This window comes from Myripristis murdjan, chromosome 17 (genome assembly GCF_902150065.1).
Source record: "Myripristis murdjan chromosome 17, fMyrMur1.1, whole genome shotgun sequence".
Classification (NCBI taxonomy): domain Eukaryota; kingdom Metazoa; phylum Chordata; class Actinopteri; order Holocentriformes; family Holocentridae; genus Myripristis; species Myripristis murdjan.
Genome location: NC_043996.1, coordinates 23,106,426 through 23,133,286, shown reverse-complemented (window position 1 = coordinate 23,133,286; position 26,861 = coordinate 23,106,426). Strand labels below are relative to the sequence as shown.

The 26,861-nt window shown below is 41.0% G+C and overlaps 2 protein-coding genes across 2 annotated transcripts in view; both read left to right on the top strand.

Annotated features, from left to right (window-relative positions):
- The window catches only part of egfra (epidermal growth factor receptor a (erythroblastic leukemia viral (v-erb-b) oncogene homolog, avian)), a 39,288-nt gene extending 33,883 nt beyond the window's left edge, over positions 1-5,405 (top strand). Inside the window, exons 24-28 of the mRNA XM_030074625.1 lie at positions 869-966; positions 1,090-1,257; positions 2,949-2,996; positions 3,102-3,195; positions 3,486-5,405. Coding sequence (XP_029930485.1) covers positions 869-966; positions 1,090-1,257; positions 2,949-2,996; positions 3,102-3,195; positions 3,486-3,832 — 755 coding nt within the window. The 3' untranslated portion in view covers positions 3,833-5,405. The remainder of the gene's footprint in view (positions 1-868; positions 967-1,089; positions 1,258-2,948; positions 2,997-3,101; positions 3,196-3,485) is intronic.
- Positions 5,406-6,799: 1,394 nt separating this feature from the next.
- npc1 (Niemann-Pick disease, type C1) lies at positions 6,800-24,484 on the top strand. The gene is made up of 25 exons (XM_030074413.1): positions 6,800-6,963; positions 8,985-9,113; positions 9,563-9,669; positions 10,075-10,247; positions 10,627-10,794; positions 10,970-11,219; positions 11,378-11,460; positions 11,607-11,974; positions 12,167-12,393; positions 13,131-13,231; positions 14,105-14,207; positions 14,987-15,176; positions 15,478-15,660; positions 15,838-15,952; positions 16,182-16,309; positions 16,777-16,911; positions 17,092-17,181; positions 17,379-17,569; positions 18,165-18,280; positions 18,947-19,076; positions 19,266-19,451; positions 20,088-20,319; positions 20,785-20,898; positions 22,210-22,372; positions 22,519-24,484. Exons 1-25 carry the CDS (start codon positions 6,886-6,888, stop codon positions 22,599-22,601), a joined length of 3,843 nt encoding a protein of 1,280 aa, XP_029930273.1. The 5' UTR covers positions 6,800-6,885; the 3' UTR covers positions 22,602-24,484.
- Positions 24,485-26,861: the final 2,377 nt, after the last annotated feature.

Sequence of the window (26,861 nt, the reverse complement as noted above, 5' to 3'; positions counted from 1 at the left end):
TCTTATATCGGCCTGTCCTATCGGCAGAAATTTTCATTTTAGGCTGATATTGATATTTCATTTTAAAGCCAATATCGCCTGATACCAATGATGTGCTGATATTACTGGGCATCCCTAATGTGTAGTTCTTTGTTATTATGCACACCACAACACTTTCTGTATATATATGATCATTTGTAGACTGTGAATTCACAATAGATAGTTGTACATCATGTATAGTACTGTAAATTCACATATTGTATCTGCTTCCTTACATTCCTGCCTCATTGTTACATCGCATAGAGCTGGACAATATGGACAAAATCAAATATTTTGACATCATTGACAAAATACCTCAATATTTATGATGCTCTAGGGATGACTATTGGTGCACTGATAAGATATTTACACAAAAGAGATTTCTGATTAACAATCATTAGTAATGAGGATATGATGACCAAGCAGGTAGAAGCAAGTCAGGACAGCTAGAAATGCATGCATTGAAGGTGTTTTTTTTTTTTTAATTAATCCACGGTTTCATCCTGTATACACATGTTTATGGATGCTTGTTTTAAATGTTTAGTACATTTTTTTAAATCATACTGCAGTAAACAGTCTGCTATGTAACGACTGTAACTGCCCACCAGTGCAGTAAGCAAGCAAGTAAGCAAGTACTGATTGTGCTTGTAGAACACAAGCATTTGTATTCTGTTTGTATTCCATTTAATTGCTTTACCCTTTTTTCTTTGCTTACATTTTTTTCCTTTGCTGCTATTCTAATTGTATTTTTTCCCCCCTGCTGAATCCTGTTACTTTGCTACTGCTCCATGAGGAACACTAAAGTCTTCTTCCTAACTTGTTATAATAATCTGTTGATGTCTCTGTTAAGGTTGGATGATCGATGCAGATAGCCGGCCTCGTTTCCGGGAACTAATGTCTGAGTTCACAAAAATGGCCCGTGATCCCTCCCGTTATCTTGTCATCCAGGTATAATTTTACCCTTCCACATACCCACTAAGCTTTGTAAAATCTCGCTTGCATTTGAACTTGCGGTAGATGTAATCTTAAAAATCCAGCATCGTGCAAAGTCAAACTCTTTTTCCATTCCAGGGTGATGACCGCATGCACCTGCCGAGTCCTACAGACACCAAATTCTATCGCAGCCTGATCAGCGGAGAGGACATGGAGGACGCTGTGGATGCAGATGAGTACCTGGTGCCCCAACACGGCTTCTTCAGCAGCCCGAGCACCTCCCACGCACCACTCCTCCAGTCCACAGTACGCCATTTCATATGATCAATACAGATATCATGTAGAGTTTTGTTTCGAGTTGTGTTGGTGATTTCAGGTGATAAGTCACCAGCTTTTGATGAAACCTGAAGTGACAATGTGCCTCGGTTGGGACCCAGAGACCCAGTCTGATGAAAACATAGCAGTAGGCCTGCTTTTGTCTCAACAAAAAGCAGGCTGACTCCTGGTCCAGCTTAGCTCCCAGGCAATAGTGTGAGAAAAAATAACAGCAGGAGAGCTTTACTGTATCAATTGTTGACCTAGTCCACCACATTTACCAAATTCTTTTGCCCCGAGTGCAAAGACTAATTTAATAAAAATTTCCACCCAATAGTTCAGAATCATACTTTTAAAAACTGAGTCTTGATTTTTTGGAAACTTTTATTGTGGTATTTTAATCATGCGTTTTTGGGAAATGGGAATTCTCCATAATTCATTAGATTGCAAGTCAGAATGGAAATAAAGTCAGACTCATATTTAGCTTGTTAAAAGCAATTAAGTTTGCCTTCCAGCAGAAGAAGCAGGACATGTTGGCCGTTTGCTTAGTTAATGGTAACTCTTTTTGCTGTCCCACTGAAATTGAATCTGGGAGAGTGTAGGGTGAGCAGAAAGAAACTAATTGGCTTGACTTGAATCTACGTGGGCAGTCATACCTGGCCTGAAGCAGACTGACCCCAGTTGCCCTCATTCACTTTAACTGTCACCGCTGGGAATAATCTTCCTCTTCCTGACCCCCTGCCCGCCCAAACTCCATCATCTCCGCCTCTCCCACGTTTCCTCCCAGGTGCCCTTTGATTAATGACAATTGAAATGAGGAGAAATGATCTGCTCTGTATGACTTGAGATTCAGCGAAGGCCATGCGTAGGTCTGGCTCCTCTATCTGGGATCCGTGCCTGCCACTGAAAGCCTGGTTAGCCCATACGAGCTTTCAAGTTTGATTACCTTTGCAGGCAGGCAAACTTGTTAAAATCTTTTTGCAATATAAGAGTGAAGCTCAGAATGTGCCTGTTTTTGTAATAATCTTTGTTGGGGTGCAGCCGTCTGCAGGGCTGGGAATTTTTTACAGATGATCGCTTTTTCATCGTGTTCAATTTACTGATCTTGTTGAAAGTAATTACATTGCCACAGCTGTCACTCTCTTCTCTTTATTCCCTCGGTTTCCATGGTTTATCAACATTCATAGTGCTTTGACCCTCAAGAGAGCCTGACAGACATAGCAAAGGTTGTCATATTGTTTGAATGAATATGATGCTGCTTGGTGGAAGTTTATTTCCCTCCTCATCAGCTTGTACTGAGATGACAAATGTGGTTTCTAGGTCCCACATAAAGACACACGACAGCCACAATTCAAAGGCAACATATTGTCCCCCAAGCTGCTCAATGAAAATAAAAATATCTGTCTGTCTATCTATCTATCTATCTATCTGTTTATGTGTGTGTGTTTGTGTGTGTGTATGTGTATTCAAAAAAGTCTCAGTCAAAGAGAAAATACAGAGTTTAACAAAGTCAAAACCTGGGGGCTGCATTGACAGTGCCTATTTAGTCACTTACAGTTTTAGTTGTGGTTAATGGTAGCTGATTCAAATGTGTCATGGCCATGTACAACACTGTTTTCATTGTTGCATTTGCTCAGGTGTCTTCATGAGATATCAGTGGTATTTTGTTTTCTGTTTTGCAGAGTCTCAACAGCAGCATCGGAACATGCCACAGCAGAAATGGCTTACTGGTAAGAGTAAAATTCATTCCATTATTTATAATGAAATGAACTGAATCTCTCTATGTAACATCTCACCAGATGTGCTGTAGACTTAATGCCCTCTCATTATTGCAGAATGGATTCCCAGGCAGAGAAGGAAGCATGGTTCTTCGGTACATCCCTGACCCCACGGACAAAATTTTAGATGACGCCTTTCAGCCAGCTCCAGGCAAGTATCCTTCAACTTCAAAACCCTTCAACCTCACTTGACATTTTTTTGCCATTAAAGTGTTCCCACTGCTATGCCATTTACTGAAGAAGAGAGCCATCTAGTGGCCAATGGTTGTAGCTTACTTTATAACTTAACAGCACCATCTCAAACAGCACCAACATACTTACTGCACCAGCGCAAGTGCTGAAGAACACAATGTACCATTTGGGGGACTCTTATCCTAAATTGGGTATAGATGTTTTTAGTCCTGGCGGTTCTGATTTTACTTCCTAATTGCTTTCTTACAGACTACATGAATCAGAATGGAGTCTCAGACATGATGAATCCCATCTATCAGCACCCTGGTCCCCCTCGCAGCATTCTTCCCACCATCTCGTCAGACGACACCGAGACAGAGTACCTGAACTGCTTTAAGAACGAGGCCTCCGGTCCCGAATACCTTAATGAGTTCCAGAGATCTCCTGCCATTCTTTTGCCCACCGTCAATGGCACTGTCCACAGCACACAGAAATATAAGCCCCAGAATAGTATAGACAACCCCGACTACCAACAGGATTTCACTCCCACCTTCAAAGCCCACACCAATGGACACATCCCAGCAGCGGAGAATGCAGAGTACCTGGGCCCAGACTGAGGCCTAAAGATGACCCCATGCCCTGAAGCGAAAGGATCTACATGCAGACATAAAAAAATAGACTGTTTCCTGCTCCGTTAAGAAAGGGCATTGATGGCTGGTGGTACCATGAATTCTCTTATTTGTTGTATCCGGTCTTAAGGAGCCAAGTGACATGCTGTGCAGCTTCCCGTGTTGTTAGCATGCTGTCATACTTGCAAAAACTCGCCTCATTCCAAAGAGTTTCCCATACCAACAAACAGCAAATGACTGGATCAAAGCTACATGAAAGGATACTTGGTGAAAATACCTCAGTGGAACTGAGAATTGCTCCACTAGATACACTCCACCCAAATGTTATAGCCCCTGTTAGAAAGTTAAAATTAGTGCACAAAATGCTATGATCTGAATGTATTGCTGGAGGAAAGCTATGAAACTGTAAATGCCTCCATTTATTCTAAGGCAAAACCTGTGTTGCAAAGAAATTGACAAAAAAGTGGCAGCTCATCCTGAAACCCAGCTCAAGGTACATGTGTTGTAGAGATCAGACCTAAAAGAACACAATCAGTAAACAGTATTGATGAGTTAGTATCGAAAAGGTTTGACAACTGCTCTCTCAGCAGTTGCAAATGAGCACCAACTTTTGCAGGACTTTGATGTGAAGCCTCAAGAACATTTTCACATTTCTCTGATAACGTCAAGAAGATGAATGGGAGCTTCAGCGTGAAGTGCTGGCTGGACTGTTGGGGTCTTCAGAGGCCTGACGACACTCTTCCTGAGGGACGAGTCAATGAGGAAACAATAAGATTTAATGTTGCATTGTGTAGTCAGTTTAAAGGGGAATACTGCTGAGATTCAGCTGTTAAATATGTTACTTCTGGGCCCTTGGACAGCTCTGTTTCCATTGGTACAGACTCCATTTCTGTCTCCCGTAGCTCAAAACTAAAGAGTCAAGTTCTTTGTCACCCCTGATCTGTGATATCACACAGATGTTTAAGTCAGTAGACAATAAAATAGAAAAAATGGCAAAGGTGAGTGCTCCATTTTCTAGTTCCAGAACATCGTCATTCCTATAATATGAAGCTTTTTTTATTCAAATACTGTATGGGTCTACAAAGTTATGGCTTTATGTCATATGTCATACGCCTGATTTATCTGATTACTTTGCACAGATGACAAAAGTCAGAACTTAGCAAAATTTTGGCGCTCAGAGCACTCATTGCCAGATACTGTATATTCAGCATACTTGACCAGGAAACAGTCTGAAAGAAACAGCAGTGGCCGGAGCCACTTCCTGTCAGCATTACTAACTAAAAAAAGGGATGACAAAGTAGCTTAGAGTTAGGGCTATCTGGCACCTAGGTTTAGGGAAGTTACTTTTGTTAATTCGTAGTGGTTGAGCTGCCTCATAGGCTATGAAAAAAAACATTTGAATGTTTAGTCAAAGCGGTATTCTCCTTTAAATACACTGTTGTAGAGAGAAGCTGTTTTGATGCTCCATCACATGACAGAAATGGAGGATGTTTCAACTGTTGGTGGTCTAATGTAATTATATTGTTACTAGGAGTCCTCTCCTTGTCTGATTTTTTTTTTTTTTTAAACAAAACTTTACTTGCTCTCTCACGCAGGGTTTTAAGTGTTGACACTACATCTATAAATCTGCTCATAGCTTTTAAGGTCTTGTCTAGCAAGAGCATTCACCTTTGAATACAAATATCTTTCCTAGTTTTAAAGGAATATACACTACAGTAGCAACTTGTGAGCCTATTTTTTTCAGATTTTACACAGGTACCTGTACAGAGAAGAGTGATTGTGCTATGTATAGTATACCAAAAATAGTCACCTATAAATTATCCTATCAGTACATGTTTTTGCCACTGCAAACATGAATATGCACTTACTCCTGAATTGTAATTATTTCATTCAAAAGTGTACATGAATAAAATGTTTTTTATGGAACTATATCTATTGTCTGATGCTTTTAACATTTTTACAGCTTGAAGTAAAGGGTAATAGAGCAGCACTGTCTAGAAAAAAGAATGATTCACTCATCCAATCAGTTGCTTGCTTTTTTTTTTATCATGATACTGAGGGCTGTGGAAGAGGCACTCAAAGGAAGTATATAGGAAGGAAGTATTTTGAAGACATGTCAAAGCAGATAAGCTGTGGGATGCCAGCACAGTGACAGCTGCAGCCAAATTAGGATTGCCACTGATGGATTGTTGCCTTGATTAAAGCAGACCCAAATCCAAAGAGTGAGGACTGGTTGTTTCAAGGTGGGCTTGGTGGCCCCCAAGGGTCCTGGGTTCCTCAACAAAGTGAGGAATAGTTTAATTTAACTGCAATTTAATTCACTATAAACTGTTACGCCACAAATGAATGCAAACTTGTCAGTGTTCAAGTGTGGCATCTAAACAATTTAATAACAATTTAACACAAACAAAAATATCTTTTCATAATAGGTTATCTGGGTGGGAAATAATTTCAAAAGGGGGTCTAATGTTTAACGAAACTTTGGGAATCTGGAATATGAAAAATATTGACAACCCTTGGTTTAGATGGGCCACGTTATATCAAAGTGAGAATGTGAGTTTCTATTATGAGTGACTTAAACCCATCAGATAAAAGAGTTTGATGAGGAAGCATTAGCAGAGTGGATTTCAGTAAAACATGATATCCTTCCTTATAGATGGGTATACCCAGTAGTCGAGTTGTAAAAAAAAAAAAAAAAAAAAAAAATCAGGGGGGATGGTCAATTTTTTTCACTTGATGAAAAGTGAGGATGGCAATTTTACAGGGGGGATGATTTTGACCGTTTTTATTTCAGGGGAAGTGCCATCCACCCTCATCCCCCCTCAACTCGAGTACTGGGTAGACCTGTCATACCGAGGCGATGTGTATTGACTTCAAGGCCCAAACACAGTGCCATTCACTGTGTCTGCGCTTGGTGGCAGCACTGAGCCGACAGATTGTCTCCGCCCCAAACAAATATGTGACGAAGAAGACGCCCGACAACAAGAAATGCGAAAGTTTACCTGGACTGTCAGTTCGATTCGGTATTTTCAGTAAGAGGGATGGGACTCTTACCAGAGAGAAGCATTTTATTTACACTATTGATCCTCATACTCCTAGCAGAGGGACATAATCGATGGGTAAGTGTTACTCAACGTCTGCGCGCTCGTGACTAAAACATGACTCAGCTCTGCTTGCTGTTGCTGTTAATCGTGTGTGATGTTTATTTGAGGCGGCTAGCTAAGCCGAGCTCCAGATTAGCCAGATAAATAGGGGCTACAACTCCTTTAGCCTCGGCGAGAACTCACATAAACTGTCGGCAACGGCTGAATAGTGTCTCAGATGTATTCCGCTTGCAACAATATGCACCAGCTTTTTAGTAAAAAGCCGAAAATAGATATCATAACACGTTAGCTTTGTATTAACAGAGAGTGACGGCACTGGTACATATTGTACGCTTAGTAACTTAGACACGAGTTACACGGATGCAGAGTGTGAGAGGGATGGCAGCAGAGTTAGTAATTGTTGCTTACTGGGGTATTTTGACAGATCCAAGACACGATCCAGCTAAACTAGCAAACAAAATAAGTCATGAATACCTGCAGTTCTCTGTCGGGGTTAGGTTAACCTGATTTAACGAGCACAGTTAGACATATTTTGCTAAGCAGGTTAAGTTAGATGGCTAGCAAGCCAGAGAGCGAGTTGTTCTGCCTGAGTTTTCAGTTGTAGGTACAAATCAAAGGGGACAAAGACGGGTGATGGCCTCCACTCCCATTTGATTAGATTATATTGGATTTATGCAATCTTGTCACCAGTGCTCTCTGACTGTATGCTAACTTTGTTTGCTTTCCTGTTCAGTAGATAATTAGGTCAGTCTTCTCTTCAGATCTTCACAAGCTACTTCTAAACAAAGATAAAACAGCACATTTTATGAGTTGATGATTACTTACTACTGTTGCTATCAGCACATGTCAATACCACCAGGCAGTGGGATGAGTCCATTAATGGGGGGCAGGGGTGGATAAGGATTTTCTGACACTTGCAGGGGGTTACCAAGCCATCTGAGCTGGGACATTATTTAACTTAGCAAGTGTTTGATTCATAGATCTGACTTTTGCATGCTGACATGAGAGAAATGATTGGCATAGCTATGGTAGACAACCTTCACGCTGGGCTTGTGCAGTTTTCTGCCACAGTGTGTTCCAACTGTGTAAAATAATGACATTTGAATGGTGGCCTTGAACTTAGTCCCACAATTGGGAAGATGACAGTAGAACAGAGTGTACTGGGCTTAGTCAGAAAAGGTTTAGGCAAATGAAGTGAATGAAGTTCCGCAAAGTGAATCTCCAAACAAGAAGACACCACAAATCAGATATTTAATACTAAATTAGTGGAAGAAAAAAAATAAGCTGACCACATTTACCAGCTGCAAAAGAGAAATGAAGTATCTGTAAACTGTTTTGCATGCTGTTTACAATCTTCTTTAAATTTTGTTCACATTTGCACTTACACTTTTTTAAAGTGACAATAGAAAATAAAAGTTGAGAAAGCCAAGAGAGAAAAAATTAAGATTAGAATGTATATAAAAATACAAGTTGGGTTGATGTGTTGGCATAACAACTGCTGCTGTTGCTAGTGTCCATGGTTGTCATAGTTCTCTGTATTTGGCTAGTTTTTTGGACATGGACTGTCTACAGGATCAAATTCTGCATTAAGTCTAACCGTAGAGTGCAGCTCTTTCTGTTTTTACAGAGGCTTTCAAGGAAATAAGGCTCACCTGTCAAATGCTTACTTCAAAAGCGATCAAAACATATTTGAAAAAAAATCTAATTTTCGTTTTTAGCTATATTAGACACCAGACACTAGAATTACAGGAAATGAAACATAACCAGAGGTGTGACCTTCAAACATCAAGGTATAATGCAGATGTGGCTTGAACTCTTTTCATTAGCCAAAACCAGATTATGGCTTGGAAGACCTCGTTCTTAACTTCACTGCATGAAAACTGTAGAAAGATAAAGCCTCATGAGCTTCTTCAGACAGTGGCAAAGTAGGAAATATATGCAGGACAGGCCAGTGTGTTGAAGCACAGCAGCCATTGTATCTGCTACGAGAACACATTGGACATATGATCACCATGTTTTTATTATCTAACTGGCAGGTTCAGGCCCAGCACTGCGTGTGGTATGGTGAGTGTGGAGAGTCTACCAAGGTCCCAGGGAAGAAGTACAACTGCAACTACACCGGTCCTCCCATCCCGCTGGGCCAAGAGGGTGATGAACTTCTCACGGTATGTCTTTCAGAGCTTTCGCCTAATTAGAATCTTTATTTGCCAAGTAATTATAGGTATACAGGGAATTTCTCCTGGTGAAAGTTTCAATGTAACATTAAATCCAGTAAAAAAGTATTAAAAATATATACTACATAAAAACATAAATGAGTTAATTAAGTAAAAGGATGTGCAGTACAACACGTTAAAGTGCATATGTGCACTGACTACAGTACAGGAATGTGGGAAAGGTTCCTATTGGATTATGGCACGGGATAGACAGTGGTTATGTGCGTTACAATGCCTGTAATAGTGTGCATGTGCCGCAGTTTAAAGCAGGGGGATGAAAAAAACCCTGACATACCCCACGCAACTTGTGTCGTGTACTTCTGCTTTCAAGCGGTGCTTTATTTAAGACTGATCTGACTGATCTGGCTAATGACGTCATCCCTTTTTTTGTTTGCATGTAGGAGCTGTGCCCGGGATATAACTATGGAAACCAAAGTCTCTGCTGTAATGTTGACCAGTTGCGCACGCTCAAAGGAAGTCTGCAACTGCCTCTTCAGTTCCTGTCTCGGTATGTGCTGTGGTTATAGCATTAACTAATGGAGCACATGACATGCTTGCAGTGGCATTATCAGTCCTCCAACTGAAGAGTTTCCGGATTTGTTCACACAAGGAATAGGCTTTCTGCCCCCTTTAAAAACATTCAGAACTACTTTTATGCCATAATGCTGCTCTAACTCTAACAAACTTTGTCATTGCGTTCTCTAAATAACGTGTTGCGGAAAGACTGACTCATATGGACCCGATTATTAGGGTTTTCCTTTGTTTGCGTGTCTTGTCCCCGCAGATTTCCGTTAACTTCACCATATGTGTTTTCACGATTTTTCACAAGTTATTACAACTGCTTTCTACTCGTAAACTCTTATGTTCTCTTGGCTTTGTGGATGATGCATTTTTATATTGGTTGCGTGTACAGGTGTCCAGCCTGCTTCTTCAATCTGATGAACCTGTTCTGTGAGCTGACATGCAGCCCCCACCAGAGTCAGTTCATGAACGCCACCCAATTCACGCCAGACCCCGACCCAAAACAAGCAAACAAGTCCAACGTGGTGGAGGTGCGGTACTATATTGGACAGACGTTTGCAAATGGTGAGTTCACAGCTGTAACCAAATGTTTCTGTTTATATGGAGACCGGCTTCACTTTGTTTTTTTTTCTGGACGTCATGAATCAGAGCAATAGTTTGATTTTAGAGAAATGATGCCACTTGGTAAGAGTCATACTCTGTTTGCCACGTCAAATCTGCTGAGTCAACTGCTTCAGTTCCGTACTTAACTCATGCTCTCAGTTGCGCAATTTCTGTGGGTGACTGGTGGTCAAAACCATTGGGCATTTGGGAAAGTAAAATGATTTTTTTTTTCAGGGAGGAAATGAAGAAGAAAATGTTCTGTGGTGTAAGGTTGAGTCATGGAACGTAATGTAATTTCTTGAATTTTACTCACAAACAATGTGGTGTTATTTTTTTCCAGCCATGTATAATGCATGTAAGGATGTCCAGGCACCATCCAGCAATGTGAAGGCCTTGTCTCTGCTCTGTGGCAAGGATGCAAAGGACTGCAATGCTACTAACTGGATCCAGTACATGTTCGACATCAACAATGGCCAGACTCCCTTCCCAATCATCCCCATATTCTCAGGTTTCTACTTTTGTATTTGAGTATAGTAGCACATAACTTCCTCAATTTTATATAGAGTTCTCAGTTTTTCACCTGTCAGCTGTGTGTGTTCTGTTACATCTGAAGGTACTAGCCCTCTGTCCTGTTTCTAGATGATTAGTCCAACATACCATGTTTTGTTATTTCTTCATTGTAGATGTCCCAGTGTCTGGTTTTACTCCCATGAACAACAAGACATATGAATGCACAGAAGGCCTGGAGGACGGCTCAGGTCCCTGCTCCTGTCAGGACTGCGCCAAGGCCTGTGGCCCCAAACCAGTGCCGCCTCCTCTGCCCCCTCCCTGGACGATCCTCGGTATTGATGCCATGACTGTTATCATGTGGATCTCTTACGTAGCCTTCCTGCTTATCTTCATTGGAGCCGTGCTGGGAGCTTGGTGTTACAGGTAAAAAAAAAAAAAGTAAAGGAATAAACCCCGTCACCCTCATAATGTACGTGCAGCTACTTACCCTCCGTCACAAAGATATGTAGTTTGTATTTGATTGTCAGTTTTAGAAGTTTGTCTAATATCTAATCAGCTTCTGTGGCTTTTCATGTGTACAGGAAAAGGACTATCATGTCTGAGTATGGTCCCATATTGGACAGCAACAATCCTCTGTCTCTTAACAACGATAACCCTGACCAAGGTATAGTAAAACATGACTTGACACCCAGTATGATCATATCATATAATTGCAGTATGCTTCAGTTGTTGTTGTAAAAGTAATAACAGTTTTCAAGTGTTGCCACCTGACTTAAACTAAGTCCCGGCAATTTTTCTCTCTTTATGTAGATGCATCTTGTTGTGAGACCCTCGGCGAGCGCTTTGAGAACGCAATGCGGCTCCTCTTCAGCGCCTGGGGTTCCTTCTGTGTGCAGCACCCTCTGCTTGTCATCCTGGGCTCCCTGATCGTGGTGGCAGCCTCCTCCTCAGGCCTCGTTTATATGCGTGTCACCACTGACCCCGTTGAGCTGTGGTCGTCTCCCAGTAGCCAGGCGCGCCAGGAGAAGGACTACTTCGACAGCCACTTCGGACCCTTCTTCAGAACGGAGCAGCTTATCATAACCACGCCCAGCAACGACACCGACATGTATACACCCTACCCTGCAGGCTTAGACGTCCCGTTTAAAGCCATCCTGAAGAAAGACATGCTGCACCAGGTGGGTAAGGAGAGGACGGAAATTGGGAAGCACAATCATAATTAGCCACAGATAAGTCTGCCATCCTCATAGACAGTGTGTGTTTCGTAAAAGGAGATATTGTTCAGGTTATGGGGGTCAGAGAAGACAAAATTTCACTTGAGGCTAATTGGCTCATTTATTATTATTATTATTATTATGTCTTTATCCCAGGTGCTGGATCTGCAGCTGGACATTGAAGGCCTTGTAGCCACATATGAGGGTGAGAACGTCACCTTAAAGGATATTTGCCTGGCCCCTCTGGCCCCGTACAACAACAACTGCACCATCCTCAGTGTCCTCAACTACTTCCAGAACAGCCACGCGAGGCTGGACCACAGCATAGAGGACGAATTCTTTGTCTATGCTGACTATCACAGCCACTTCCTCTACTGTGTCAGGTGATTTTCTCATAAAGTTTCGTTCTTCCTTTTTGTTTTCTTTTTTTTCTTTTTCGCAGTCAGGTTTGTCTTGTCTAAAATGTTGCCTTTCTTCATCATTTTTTTTGGTAGCGTCAAAATGGTCTTTTCTTAGAAAGAACTATTTTGTGGACCGCAACAGCTGCAGTCGACGGGATGCTCGAGTTTCTATTTTTTACAGATACGAGCATTTGCATTTCCTCAAGTGCTTTTGTGCTAGTTCTTAAAATAGTACATTCCTGCTTCCTCATTTGTTGTGGGCAAGAGGTTCTTGTCGTGCTGTTCTTAGATATCATACAGCGCGGGTCACATAATGACAAAACCTTTCCTGATGGCTGGATTAATCTAATGGTGACTATGAGCTCTCAGGATTTTAACTGTCTCAAATAAAATTGTGGAACTCCATATAGTTAGAAATAAAAAATTAACAACACCTGGCTTCAGTTTACAATCTTTTTAACACCTTTGAGCAAAAAAAAAAAAAAAAAAAAATCAGAGCTGTGCTGAGTTATTTTATTTGAGTCGCTTTGTTCTGTCTTGCAGTAAAGCCCTGAGGCTATAACAGTGATTAAGGGCTCAAATGAACTGGAACTTGAACTTGAATTTATGTTCTACTTGTATTCTGGCCAACCAATCTGGAAAAAAAAAAAAAAAAGATGAATCGCACCTGTTTTACTCACCACACTTTCATCTTATTTTTTGTCTTTTCTTCCCGTCAGTGCTCCAGCGTCCCTCAATGACACCACTCTTCTCCATGACCCTTGTATTGGCACCTTTGGAGGTCCCGTCTTCCCTTGGATAGCCCTCGGAGGTTATGATGGTGAGCTGGAATAAACGTGTAGATGGGGAGAGACGTTAAACTAACTTACAACAGTTATATAATGTTTTCCAAGACTCTTCAGGTTCTTTTATTGCACTGACATAAACACATGGTCTATTTTGGTCATTGACCCTGTAATACAGTCGATTATGGGTACAATCAGGGTCCACAATTAACTTTTTTGGGTTACCTACCACGATGGCCGGTAGATGGAAAAAATTTGACACACAGTTTTTTTTTTTGTTTGTTTGTTTTTTACCAGCCAAAAATAATAAATTGCTTTTTAGTATTACAGTTTGCTATTATTACTGTTTAGCATTTCATATGGGATTCTCAATTAATATCATAGTAGTGTGCAGTAGTAATAGTAACTTCAGACAGGATGAGGAGGGGGAGCTTGCATTGACCTTTTTTCTTTTTCTTTTCTGCGGGCTCCACTCCTGCCATAAATCTCCATATATAACTGAGTTTGATTCAGCTGCCTGGATGCCAACAAGTACCTTGAATACTGTTAACAAAAATGCCTGAGTGGCGGGTGGTCTCCATAATTTAATTTTGGACCCTGGGTAAAACATTAATGTGGTTAGTTGTTTTCAAGGTAGCATACATATCTAGGGAAAAAACAAACTTAGCAAAGACTGCCAACCCCCTCCCTGTCTATCACAAGAGTTGTCATAGCAGCCGGCTTTCATCTCACTGGGTAGCCATGCTTTTTGGGCTGTCAGCACGACTGAATTGCTTCTTTCACGAATGCACGGCTTGGCTGAAACTGCCAATTTTGTACATTTCTTCTTTATTGTGCTTGATTTTGAGCTTGCTTTACACAAAGGTCTCACCACTGCTCTTTCTGCATCTTGTGTTTCCACACTGCAGGCACCAACTACAACAACGCCACCGCTCTAGTGATCACATTTCCTGTCAACAACTACCTTAACGACACGGTCAAGAGGGGCAAAGCTCTGGCATGGGAGAAAGAGTGAGAAAACAATCTGGATTTATTATCCATCAGAAAGAGCAGTGTAGTAGGGCTACAACTAAATACTTATTTTTATTGTTGATTAATCTGCCCTGGCGACAGCCATGGCCGGATGCATTATGTTTTCTGGGTGTCTATATGTCCATTCCTTTCTTGTCAACGTGATATCTCAGGAATGCCTTGAGGAAATTTCTTCAAATTTGGCACAGACATCCACTGATTAGAATTTGGTGGTAAGAGGTCAAAGCTCAATGTCACTGTGGCCTCACACAATACGCACTTTCTAATAAGTTAATTAATTAATCACACTAGACACATTCATCCAAATTCTCATCATTATGTTAATGTGAATGTTGGTGCACTTTGATTCAAAGTCACAGTAGCTGTGCCACTCCTCCCTACCTGCATGTTCCCATCTTTTTAATATATTCTCTGAAATGCTCTGAAATGTGATTGTAGGTGCCTATCAATGTCTTGTTTTTCCAGAGCATATTTTTTCTTCCAACATTTGGAAATCTTTTAGCTGTCATTGGGTAAAATGATGTCATTCCTTTAGACTCTAGATTTAAAAGCTGGGTAGCCAAATGATTATTTCTTTACTTTATACTCAAATGTTTGGTATTTTAACTTTATAATGAGTAAAACAATTCAACTATGCATCTCAACTTTGACAATTATAATCAATACATTTTCTGTTGATCTAACATGTAAGGTGTTGTATCCTTATCACTGTTCATCATGTTGTCTGTGTGTGTACATATTTTCTGTTTGTATTTCAGATTTATCCGCTTCTTGAAGAGCTACAGCAACCCAAACCTGACCATCGCCTTTAGTGCGGAGCGAAGTATCGAAGATGAGATCGACAGGGAGAGCAACAGTGACATCAGCACCATAGTAGTCAGCTACATCATTATGTTCGTCTACATCTCCTTGGCGCTTGGTCACATCCAAAGCCTCAGGCGACTGTTGGTAAGAGACTCCACCCTACTTTGTCATTTTCTTTATCTTCATGCGCTTTGTCATGCATTTTTTAGCTCTGGAAATATGTTACTCTAACGCTTAGTTTGTAGTAGGGAGACCTGGACACTTCATGCCAGCTAAGTTACGTAACAAAGCTATTGTTGATTGTCTTACTGTGATGGAAGACGTTAGGCATTCCTACTGATTCAGCAGAACTGGTAGAACATGTTTGCCAACTTCTGCAGCTCAGGTGTTAAAGAGAGAAACGTGACAGGACGATGACTGATTCTCTGGCTCTTTGCCCATTCAGGTGGACTCTAAGATTTCTCTCGGTATAGCGGGCATCCTGATTGTGCTGAGCTCTGTGGCCTCTTCACTGGGGATCTTCAGTTTTGCCGGTGTCCCTCTGACCCTCATCGTGATTGAGGTCATCCCCTTCCTGGTGCTGGCTGTTGGAGTAGACAACATCTTCATTATAGTACAAACTTACCAGGTACCTTCCCATCTCCTGATCCATTTTAACTGGTATATCTGTACCTAATGATTTGTCACAGGCTTGTTTTTGAAATCAAAATATGGCCAAGTGTAATATCCAAATTGCTGGAGCTGCAACTTTTTGATAAAGGTCAAATGTGAGACAAAAAAAAAAAATCACTGCTTCTCTGAACAGAGGGATGAACGGATGCACAATGAGGAGCTTCACCAGCAAATCGGTCGTATTCTTGGAGACGTCGCCCCTAGCATGTTCCTCTCTTCTTTCTCTGAGACTTTGGCCTTCTTCTTAGGTAAGACTGAGCCATCTACTTACACACTGCCCTATATTTATTTATATTTATGTATGAGTAAATGATAATGCTTCACATTAAAGAGAGAATTGTTCAGGGACATGGTTGCAATAGATGTAGCAAAGATTTTTCTCAAGAGTTTGTACCATACTACACTCTGATTCTTTTTTTTTTTTTTTTTTTTTTTTTTTTTGCCACATGCTTATTAAAATATCAACTTCCTCAACAGGAGCCTTGTCCAACATGCCCGCAGTGAGGACTTTCTCCATGTTTGCCGGCTTGGCTGTCTTTATTGATTTCCTGTTGCAGATCAGTTGCTTTGTCAGCCTGCTTGGCCTGGATGCCAGAAGACAGGAGGTAAGAATGAAGGTGGTGGTGTGACATCGATGATGCTGTTGACGTGGTGATGACTCAGGCCGGGTGGGGCTGTGTGAAAGAATGTGATTTGCAAACATTAGAAATAAGGTACGATGTAATAAGGTAATAAGTTAAGATGAAATACAGGCAGTTAAATAGGATGGCCCACATATTCAACAGCCAATATTTTAATTCTCCACAGATTTGTGAGACTAATATTCACTGGCAAAAAAAGGGCTTCTTAATCAGTGGTTTTCAGCCATGATGCCATCATTCCCACCGATCACTATTGTAACTATTACTGCTGATTATTTCCTCTGTGGTTGAGAGTGTGCAGATTAGTGAAATCAGCCAAGGTGACACATGGTTCAGAAACACCGGTCTGAATGGTTTGCGAGCTCTGAACTTGACAAGGTATTCTCAGATTGTGAGATCCCCAGTGTCATCTTGCTTCTTATGTTTCAAAGGCCAATCGTCTGGACATTATTTGCTGCGTGAAGCTGCCGGAGGGTCAGGTGGAAAAGACAGATGGCTTCCTGTTCCGCTTCTTCAAGAAGGTCTACGCCCCCTTCATACTCAAGGAGTGGGTGCGCCCTATAGTTGTAAGTGCCTTACTGATGCTTTGGCAGTGACGGCTCCCTGTAGTCAAACAGGAGAGTTTGCCTCTGCCACATACCGTTGTAATGTGTCAGGGGACTTGATGTTCTGAATATTTTGTTGATTAGGCCAGAGTTTGATTACTACATGGGTTTAGTAAGCTTTCTCTATCTTTCCTTGTTCAGGTGGCAGTGTTTGTGGGAATGCTCTCCTTCAGTATTGCTGTGGTGAATAAAGTAGAGATTGGACTGGACCAGAAACTCTCCATGCCTGATGTAAGTCTGTGCTTCGACCAGGCATCAGCAGTGTAGAAGCTGATGACTTTTAAAATGTGAAAAAGCAAGTGTGAGTCTTTCACTCTTGTCAATTAAACTTTTTCCCCCAACATATAGCAAGTAAAATATCCTCAGTGTGTGTTTCCATCCTTTTTGGGGGTCTCTTTTTAAACCCCACTGTCTTGTTTTCCGCTTAGGACTCATATGTGCTGGAGTACTTCAAGAACATGAGCACGTACCTCCACACTGGACCTCCGGTGTACTTTGTGGTGGAAGACGGTCTGAACTACAGCAGCCTGGAGGGCCAGAACGCTGTGTGTGGAGGAGTGGGCTGCAACAACAACTCCCTGGTCCAGCAAGTCTACTCTGCTTCACTCATTAGCAACTAGTAAGCAGGAACTTTTTGACAATGTGCATCACAGATGGTTTGATTATATTACACAAAGTCCAGGCCATTCAGGATCGACTTAGAGCCTGTTTCAGCTTCATCTCTTTACTAGTACATGTTGTAACCAGAAACCACAATTGGGAAACATGAGAGTTCATATCAGGTGAGGGAAAAGTGAATATAAGGCGGAACAAGGCCACTGAAATGGCCAGACAACACGCACATTTGCAACTGAACTTTGTGTCTTCCTTTTTTTTACTTTTGTACAAAGACGGCCTTTTTTTTTTATTAAAAAAATGATTACACCGTTTTTTTTTCTTATTTTAATTATTATTTATTTTGGAAGATGTATTTTAAATATATATTTTCTAGACAAGAATTGGCACTTGGCACCCCAAATATTGCATCTTCATAGGCCAAAGTAGTGACTTTTGAGATGTTTAAGGGGATTCTATGCACTGGTGATGTGTTCAGGGGATTTATGCACTGGTGATGTGTTCAGGGGATTTTATGCACCCGTGATGTGTTCAGGCTTCACAAGTCAATCTAATCTGTGCTGAAATCTCTTTAATTTCACTTTCTGTTTTGCTCCCAGCACAACTATTGCCTACACCCCATCCTCCTGGCTAGACGACTACTTCGACTGGGTGAAACCTCAGTCCAGTTGCTGTCGATACTACAACAACACTGGGGCCTTCTGCAATGCCTCAGGTAAACCATTATCCACTGTGTCAACACGTTCTTCAGCTCACACCCTGAACCCCCGTCTGATGATACGGCTGTTATAATGCTAATGTCAGTTCAACCCGACCCCCAATCCTTCATACATAAAACACAGAGTGAAACAAAAACATTTTCCTTGGCGTCACAGTGTTGTGCAGATAAGAGTAGAAATGAAACGATACAAAGCAAAAATTATATATCAGACAGCTTAATGCAGTAATGCAATAATATAGGTCAAGTATCATGTGTCATCAATCAAAACTAGAATACAAGTGTAGCAGTATTAACAGTAGTATCCGCTGTAGTGTAATGTGTAATTTTACCATGTGGCTTCAATAACAAATGCAGTTCCCTGAGGGAAATAATATCCCTGAGACAGCAAACTGTATGGCTGTGGTCTGTGGCCAAATGCAGTGATTAAAATTATTTAAGTATTAGATACATTTTTTTATGTTTTGGTCTTATTTTTTTTTTTTTTCCTTGCCACAACTGGGTAGTGCGTTCTATGCAAAAGAACTGGAGACATTTATTGCTGCAGTTGCTCAAGTTAATTGATAACTGAAGTTGATTTAACTGTTTCAGAGTATATTTCAGTTGTCTTTGCCAGTCTTGTTGGCTAAATGGATGGCAAACATTTGTGATCTTGTTTTCCAGTGGTGAATTCGTCTTGTGTCCACTGTCGACCCATGACTGCCAGCGGCAAGCAGAGGCCTGTCGGAGAAGAATTCATGCGCTTCCTGCCCATGTTCCTGTCAGACAATCCCAACGTCAAGTGTGGAAAAGGGTCAGTTTGAGCTCTGTCCAAATATCTTCACTTTACACCTTTAATGCAATTACTTGAAAGAGCCCTGCAGTTTAAGATTTTTAATATTGTGTGTTTCAAAAACATTACATTGTTTAATGCTAGTTCCATCACAATTAACTAGATGTCTTTTTTTCTTTTAACTCTCACAATGGTTTTGTGCCTCTCTAGTGGACATGCAGCCTACAGCACTGCAGTTGATCTGTATCCCGACAACAAAGGTGTGGGAGCCACCTACTTCATGACCTTCCACACCATCCTGAAGGAGTCCTCAGACTTCATAGGAGCCTTGAAGATGGCCCGCGTTCTGGCTGACAATATCACTCAGTCCATGGACCACAGGGTTTTCCCCTACAGGTGACAGCAAGGCTTTGTCTCGCACAGAAAAGACATTTTCACTTTCATCCATGGATAGGGAACTGTGACTCATATCATTCTCATGAAATGATTTCACTATGAAAACTGAGGTGACTGAGGTTGTACTTCTGTTGAACTCAAAGTTCCAGCGTAGGGGAAAGGTCTGTCATAAATCAGTGCACAGCAAATAAAACATTTATGGCATTTTGGAAATGTTTGACCTTTATAATTGAGTTTAAACAACCAATCCCTTTATCCTTATATTCAGCTGTCACAACCCTATTATGTTTAAGACCATACCTAGGGTTTACACCTCAGATACAGAAGTAGAGCCAAATATTTCATGCCAAAGTGCTTTGTGGGTAGGCAATTTAAATCTGCATGTCCTGTACAATCTCCATAGATATTCATGGCCCTACAAGTTGAGGTAGCAATAAGATAATTGGCTTGAATGAAAGACCATAGATATCTACTGAAATCAGAATATATATTTGTTGATAACTTATTGATAACAAACAGTTCTGGCATTTCTCAACTCTAACCTTTATCACAAATGTTGCTACAGCTCCTCATGGCTGTCCACTCTTTGTGAAACATCTACTAACCCTTTTTTTTGTTGCCCCTCTCCCTCTGCAGCGTGTTCTACGTCTTCTACGAGCAATACCTGACCATTGCCTATGACACAGCTCTGAACCTGAGCGTGTCGCTGGCAGCCATATTTGTGGTGACCACCGTGCTGTTGGGTTTTGAACTGTGGTCCGCCGTGATTGTCAGCATTACCATCGCCATGATCCTGGTCAACATGTTTGGCGTCATGTGGCTGTGGGACATCAGCCTCAATGCAGTGTCCCTTGTGAATCTGGTCATGGTGAGGCTTAACATGAAACTTTAAAGCTGCCAGTGTATAGTGTTTAATGTTTAAGGCTTATCCTACGACTTAAAATGCAGCAGTGGACAATGGAAGAGTAGAACAGGCTTTAGCTGCACATAACATAAGAGCCAACTACTTGTGAGGAAGGGCTAAGTAAATAAAATAATAATAATAATAAAAAAAAAATGACAGGAAGAAAATTTAGGAAACATTTTTAATTGAATAAGACAAGTATTTTCAAAGAAAGTCATGGGAAGACACGTGCAGGACAGGAAGTATTTCTTTAAGAGTTGCAATTTTTGGTTACAATGCAAGATTTAGTGCAGATTGTCTTGAACGGTCCATTTGTTGCACCTTGCCCATCTCACCTGTAAGATGTCCAGCATGGGGCAGCAAATGCAAACTTTTGGGTTGATTGGTTTTCAAGCCTCCATGTAACTTGTCGCCTCCCCTGTGTTTCAGAGCTGTGGTATTTCAGTGGAGTTCTGCAGTCACATTGTGCGAGCCTTTTCAATCAGTGTGAAGAACAACAGAGTGGAGCGAGCTGAGGAGGCCCTGGCCCACATGGGCAGCTCTGTAAGTCACAGGTTAACCTCCCAAGGAAACACATTTTAACAAGTCACAAGCTACTTGGTTTTGTATGAAAAATGATATTGCATGCTGATATTGGGAATTTAAATGGTATTTTGGATTTTAATTAATGCAAACTAGCTTGTAGGGCTGTGCCATGATAATTAATGACAATTTGATTTAGATTTTCTGTTATATTTTAAGATAACAAGATGTGGGGTAACACTTTTCATAAAATAAGTAAAAATAATTTTGGTTTTCTAATCACCAAGACTAATTGTGATTTATGCTGGTCATTGCAATAGACCTTTCTCACAGTCTCCATTTTACAAGGAAAAAGGCGGGTAATCCCTGGAGTCACTAATGACATTAATTAAGGTTTTATTCCATTTAGCTCTTTACAGAGCCAGGGTCCTGCTATTGTGCATGGTGACTCACTGGGAAGGCTCTGCTTCACTTAATTATACAACAATTAGATCTGACCGAGTGATTTGATTGGACAAGAGGGCTGAAATTCAATACAACAGCACACTGTCTTTTTACTATTCTGTGTCACTCCACTTTACAAGTATTTGTAATAACCATTATTTAAAATAACAGCAGTGATCTGTATTATAACTGCATTCACACTGTGATGACACAAAGATGAACACGGTTGGACATTTTTCTAAAAACAGCATTGGAGCTAAATTATGAATGGTCGGCAGATGAAGAGGAGAGGGAGGAAAGAAGCCTGGATATGGCTACCTCCTGCGTTTTTTTCCCCCTCACTATGGCAGCGCTGCCCAGATTGCGGTTGTGGTTAATGTAATATTTAGGAAGTGCTGCCTTACAGGCAACTCTCTGGGCAGCAAAGTACCATGAGCTGATAACATTACTGCCATGGAAACCTCCAGGCAAGCTTATGGTTGGGAAATAATTCATGGTCAATTCAGTTGAAGGTAGAACTCTAACAGAACTGTTTGTGTTGCTGCAGCCAAAAATGTATGAAATTATTAAATCATAATCAGTTGTGTCTTATGGCCATTATTTGATGAATGGGGCTGTTTGTAGAACTGTTGTATAAAAGTAGTATCGCACTTAAGGTTGTGCTGTGACTGAATCGCAGCCATGCTGATATTCAGTGTAATAGCACTTTCGATGGAACAGAATGTTAATTAATGTCATTTGTAAAATCAATGTTTACCTGCCAGGCATGTCAAAATGGCTGCTGTGATAAACACTTTTATTAATGACCTTAACCTTGTCATTCATTTGTCTTTTGATTGTGCAGCTCTTTGATTTTAGTTTAAAGAAGACATTGTTTCTTTCCTGCAGGTGTTCAGTGGGATCACGTTGACCAAGTTTGGAGGCATCCTGATTCTGGCCCTTTCTAAGTCCCAAATCTTCCAGATCTTCTACTTTCGGATGTTCCTTTCCATAGTTCTGCTGGGGGCCGCTCACGGCCTCATCTTCCTCCCTGTCCTGCTCAGCTATATAGGTCAGGACTGTCACACATTTTGATGCATACATTTTCCCTTTGAAAAAACCTTGTAAAAACATAACAATACAACTTAATACTAAATATACATGATTTGAAAATGCACTTTGGTTAAGCTAATCTGATCTGTTGGAATCTTTTCACAGGTCCTTCAGTAAACAAAGCTAAGGTGTTTGCCAGTAACACGCGCTATCTTGGCACAGAAAGGGAGCGCCTCCTCAACTACTAGCAAGCGATTTGAGATGGACAATGAACTAACCATTTCTTTCTGAGAGACTGCGTGGATGTGAACGCGAGCAGTTTCTGTGATTACTGACACACTCATCGTTGCCACTACTATGCACGGATGTAACTCAGGAATACGCGCTGGAGTAGGAGCGCCAGAGGCCTTGTCCGACCTTAAGTCTTGTTTTCCTCAGTAGACATTGGACCTTCCACCCCCACTGCCTTCCTCCTTCTCCTCCTCCTCCTCACACTACAGGGTGATTCTGACTCAGCGTCTAAGGCCGGAGTGACAGCATGAAACTGGAAATGACACTTCAGCAGTGTGGAAGTAGGAGAGACGGCACCCTCAGCATCAGCTTACAGACAGAAACAGTCGGTTCCATATGCTATGAGTTACATTTCTTGTGAGGATTCAGGAAACTGAAAAGGGTAACAGTGGTCAATGTTTTTTGTCTTTTTTTTTTTTTTTTTTTTTAAATGAACAAAATGGAATGTGTAAAGGAAAAGGTTTATGCAAAAGTTTACTAATGGGACGCTTTTGTAGAACTATTTGATATGATGAATCATTTATTGACTGTACCGCCGTGCACACTGTAGCTAATCGATAACAGTAATGGCAGCATCGACCCAGTTTACATCTGGCGTTAACATGCATCTGGTATCTGGATCGTGCCTGGGTAATATTTAGCTGGCATGTCAGGTGTAGCCTTTATGCCTGGCATTAAATTGCATTTCCAGCACACGCACACTGAAATCGGATTTCTTTTTCGCTCACCAAAAAGCATGCATTGCTGTTTATGTCCTAAACTTAACACTAAACACCAGGTTTCGTTTTTGGATCCATGAGTATCCTGACAATCTACTTTGGTGTTGTGTGCTACTATTCAAACTGCTTATCGTTTGTTTCGTTTGTTTTACTTTATGCGATGTGATGACTCGTTGCATTTGCACTTGGTTAACATGGCCAGAGGCATCTCTAACGTCTCCTGGGAGTGTTTTGGGTGATTTGGACCACCAGCGCATTTTCGGTGTTTTTTTAACAGACATAATGTGGTTTTTTTTGCTTTGTTCAAAGATAATCCATCAATCAGGATGCGTGTTAATGCCAGGTGTAACAGGGGTCATGGTCATGATGATATTGACGTTCAAGAATTTACATTGAATTGTAAATTAAACATTTCACAGTTACTGAACAGAACAGTTGCTAAGTCTGGAGTGGGGACAAAAAGCAGAGAAGGCTTTGCATAAAAGTGTAAATAGCTCACACCAGACTAACTTAAACTCTTTCCTTTGTCACCTGGATCATGTTGACAGAACAGAATATTGTAGAAAGATGGCTGAATAACTGTATAATTCCAAGTCTACAGCTTTGATTAAGATAAAATTAATTTTTAATTTTGTTCACTATTAGTATTGTGTTTCCATGTGTTCCTTTGTTAAAGCCCCTACGGTAAAACCTTACTGCGACCTCAAAGGAGCAGCAGCATTCCTTTAATGCATTACACTGTCAGTGGTTTTCTTACGATGCAGTTTTGTTTTTGTTTTTGTTTTTTTTGGCATGAAATCATATTGACAAAGCAAAGGTTGTGCCTCGTTCTGTGGTTGAACCTGGATGTGAAAACCTGTGGTTAAGAGGAAACAGAAGTAACAGGAATTAATTACTCTTGTAAACAATGCTGTGCATTGGCGTGGATGAATGGTAACTTTCCTGGATGACCTATTTACAAAAACCCACTAAACTAAGTCTTGAGATACCGTAGTTTTTAATTTTTTTTTTTCTTAATTTTAACATTTATAAGACTGTGTACTCACCCCTTTGATATTTCACAATGGGTACACCACTATGAATTCCCTTTTTCCCCTAAAATAAATATACTAATGTGTTAACAGTTGTTCATCTGATTTATTATCAAGTAATCTCTAAAATGAGGTGCCAGTGATGCAGATGTAGCCACTGTAAAAGTCTCTCTTTAGTGAACTGCTCCTTTATTTTAGCTGTGACCCATTGTTCTGTGGAAACAAAATTTTGCCCTCTCAATAAGAAGTGGTCCGCTGTATAAATAAAAGTGGGAGAATTCTACAATGGCTGCTATTGATGGCACATATAGTTGTTGTTTTCCAAACTGACCACTGTGTGGCGTCAGTGGAGCTGTCACTGGTTCATGCTGTTTTCAGTGTACTGGGAGTGACCTAATTTTTTTGTGTGTCTTTAAGAGGAGTAACCATGCAATATTTTTTTTAAATTTTGTTTGTGAATGAAAAACCTGGTTGTTCAGCATTGCAAATTCAGAGATTCAAAGTCAGCAGTGTATATTTGCACATTTGTGTCATGTTGACTAAGGCATCCAAATATACTGTGGGTCAGGCTGCTGTGCATCTCCATCTCCCATTTTGGGATATTTATGCCACACTTTTACTGGCCATCAGTCAGCTCACATCCCAGCTGAAAGCCCCTGCCAAACTCACGGTTGCTCACTTCCTCCCAGCATGTGTTGCGAGTTGGCAGGCCGTCCAGCCTTGTTGTCACACAAACCTCCAGCTCATGACTTATTTAACTGTTTCTCTGCAAGAGCCGGGGCTGTTCTTTGAATCTGGTTGCGAGATTAAAATATTAATTTCCCCGGCAAGCCTGGTGCAGGGGAGAAGACAGAGAGGGGAGGGGGGTTGCATGGACTATTATGTAATTATGGAAGGGTCAGCTCTCAGTGGACCCACGTCTTGCCCCTGTGTGACCCACGGCAGTCATACACACACAGCATAAGGTTATTGAGGTCAGCTGAAATGTGGTATGGAAAAGAAAACACTTACCTGTGTTAATAAACTAAACTGAAAACAATCTCTGCTGCACGATCTAACTGCGTACAAATATGAGCTCAAGGCAGAGAGAGTGGGCTGAAAGAGACAACCTTTTAGGAATGAATGACTGCTTGTGAGCACCATCCTAAAATGCAGAACGGTCTACAAAATAAAAAGGAGAACCACAGGCTGTGAATGTAGAGTTTATGTGTGTAATGTACGTATTTTTATGTGTGTAAAGTAGCTGTCTGTTTTTCCTGGATCCAGTGTCATTTATTATGAAAGGGGCTCTCGTTTTATAATTCGTTGTGATGGGCAGAGCTCCAACTCAATCTCCCTCACTGTCTGGTCGGAATGACCTTGACCTTGGATTATCAATCCCTGGAATTTGCTTGTTGTTTTTTTTTTAGGTAACATGACGATGATATCATTCATTTTGGAGACAGAAAATAATCTGTTGGTTCGCTGATGTATCTTATACCAACAGTTATGATCAGTGGATGACAACAGCGTAAGTCATGTGGAGTAACCTTTAAGTGTGAGTTTATTTTAACACACCCTGCCTCTGAAAATCAAACAAACAAACAAACAAACAAAAACTCCCCTAAAATCTTAACAGATTTGCGGAAAGTGTACAGTAACATCCTGACTACAAATCTCAGTAACATATCCTTTAAAAGATGGTGACTTTATCTCAGTGAGTGCACTTTATTATTCACCAATCCAAACTACTCATAAGAAAGGCTGTGGTAGGATGATCTGAAACGTTAACACGCTAAAGCAGATTATATAAGTGTTCCACTGGTGGAGAGTGAAGGCGTACCACCGCCCAAACTGTAACAAATGCATTTACACTGAGTGAATTCCTCAAGTTTAAATACGAGGGTTGATTAATCAGCATTATTTCGGTTTTAAGATAGGCGTTTCATTATGAAATTAAGTCAAATTTTAAATGCAAGGAGTTGAATTCTTTGGGATCCTTTGTGATTTGGAGGCCGTCACATCTGCATCATCACATCTGCTACTTAAACTCATTTACTGAGGCGCAGATCTACTTTGACTAAGGCTTTTTTACCCATAGGCCTCTGCCTTGAAATAATTCACCCGATGCTGGCACTCGCCCCTGCTCCTGTTCTGCTGGAGGTCACCTTTCGGCCTCCGATCCCCCACATTATCTGCTTAAAAAGTTTAACAGAGTGTTTTTTAAAGATCCATCAATAAATTAGCGTACGAAGCATTTAATGTCCTGTTTTGCGTCACCGGTTTTCTGTTACAGTGGGCTCAGTTGTCTCCGAAACAGACTCTTAGGGTGGAACAAAAGGGGATTAGATAGCCATCGTGAGCACGGACAGAGGATCGGATGTTCAAGTCCACCTGCAGTGCTTTGCTTTTGCCTCCTGACCAGGCCCGGTGTTGGTGGAAGTGCTCACCAGATTGCAGTGAGTGTAGAAAGGAGCTGGAATCAGAC

Bases quoted from the DNA above. Each gene is read 5' to 3' on its own strand.
- npc1 (XM_030074413.1), top strand. From the start codon at position 6,886: ATGGGACTCTTACCAGAGAGAAGCATTTTATTTACACTATTGATCCTC. The intron at 15,953-16,181 runs GTAAGACTGAGC...CTTCCTCAACAG, and splicing joins GACTTTGGCCTTCTTCTTAG to GAGCCTTGTCCAACATGCCC. The intron at 17,570-18,164 runs GTAAGCAGGAAC...TTTTGCTCCCAG, and splicing joins GCTTCACTCATTAGCAACTA to CACAACTATTGCCTACACCC.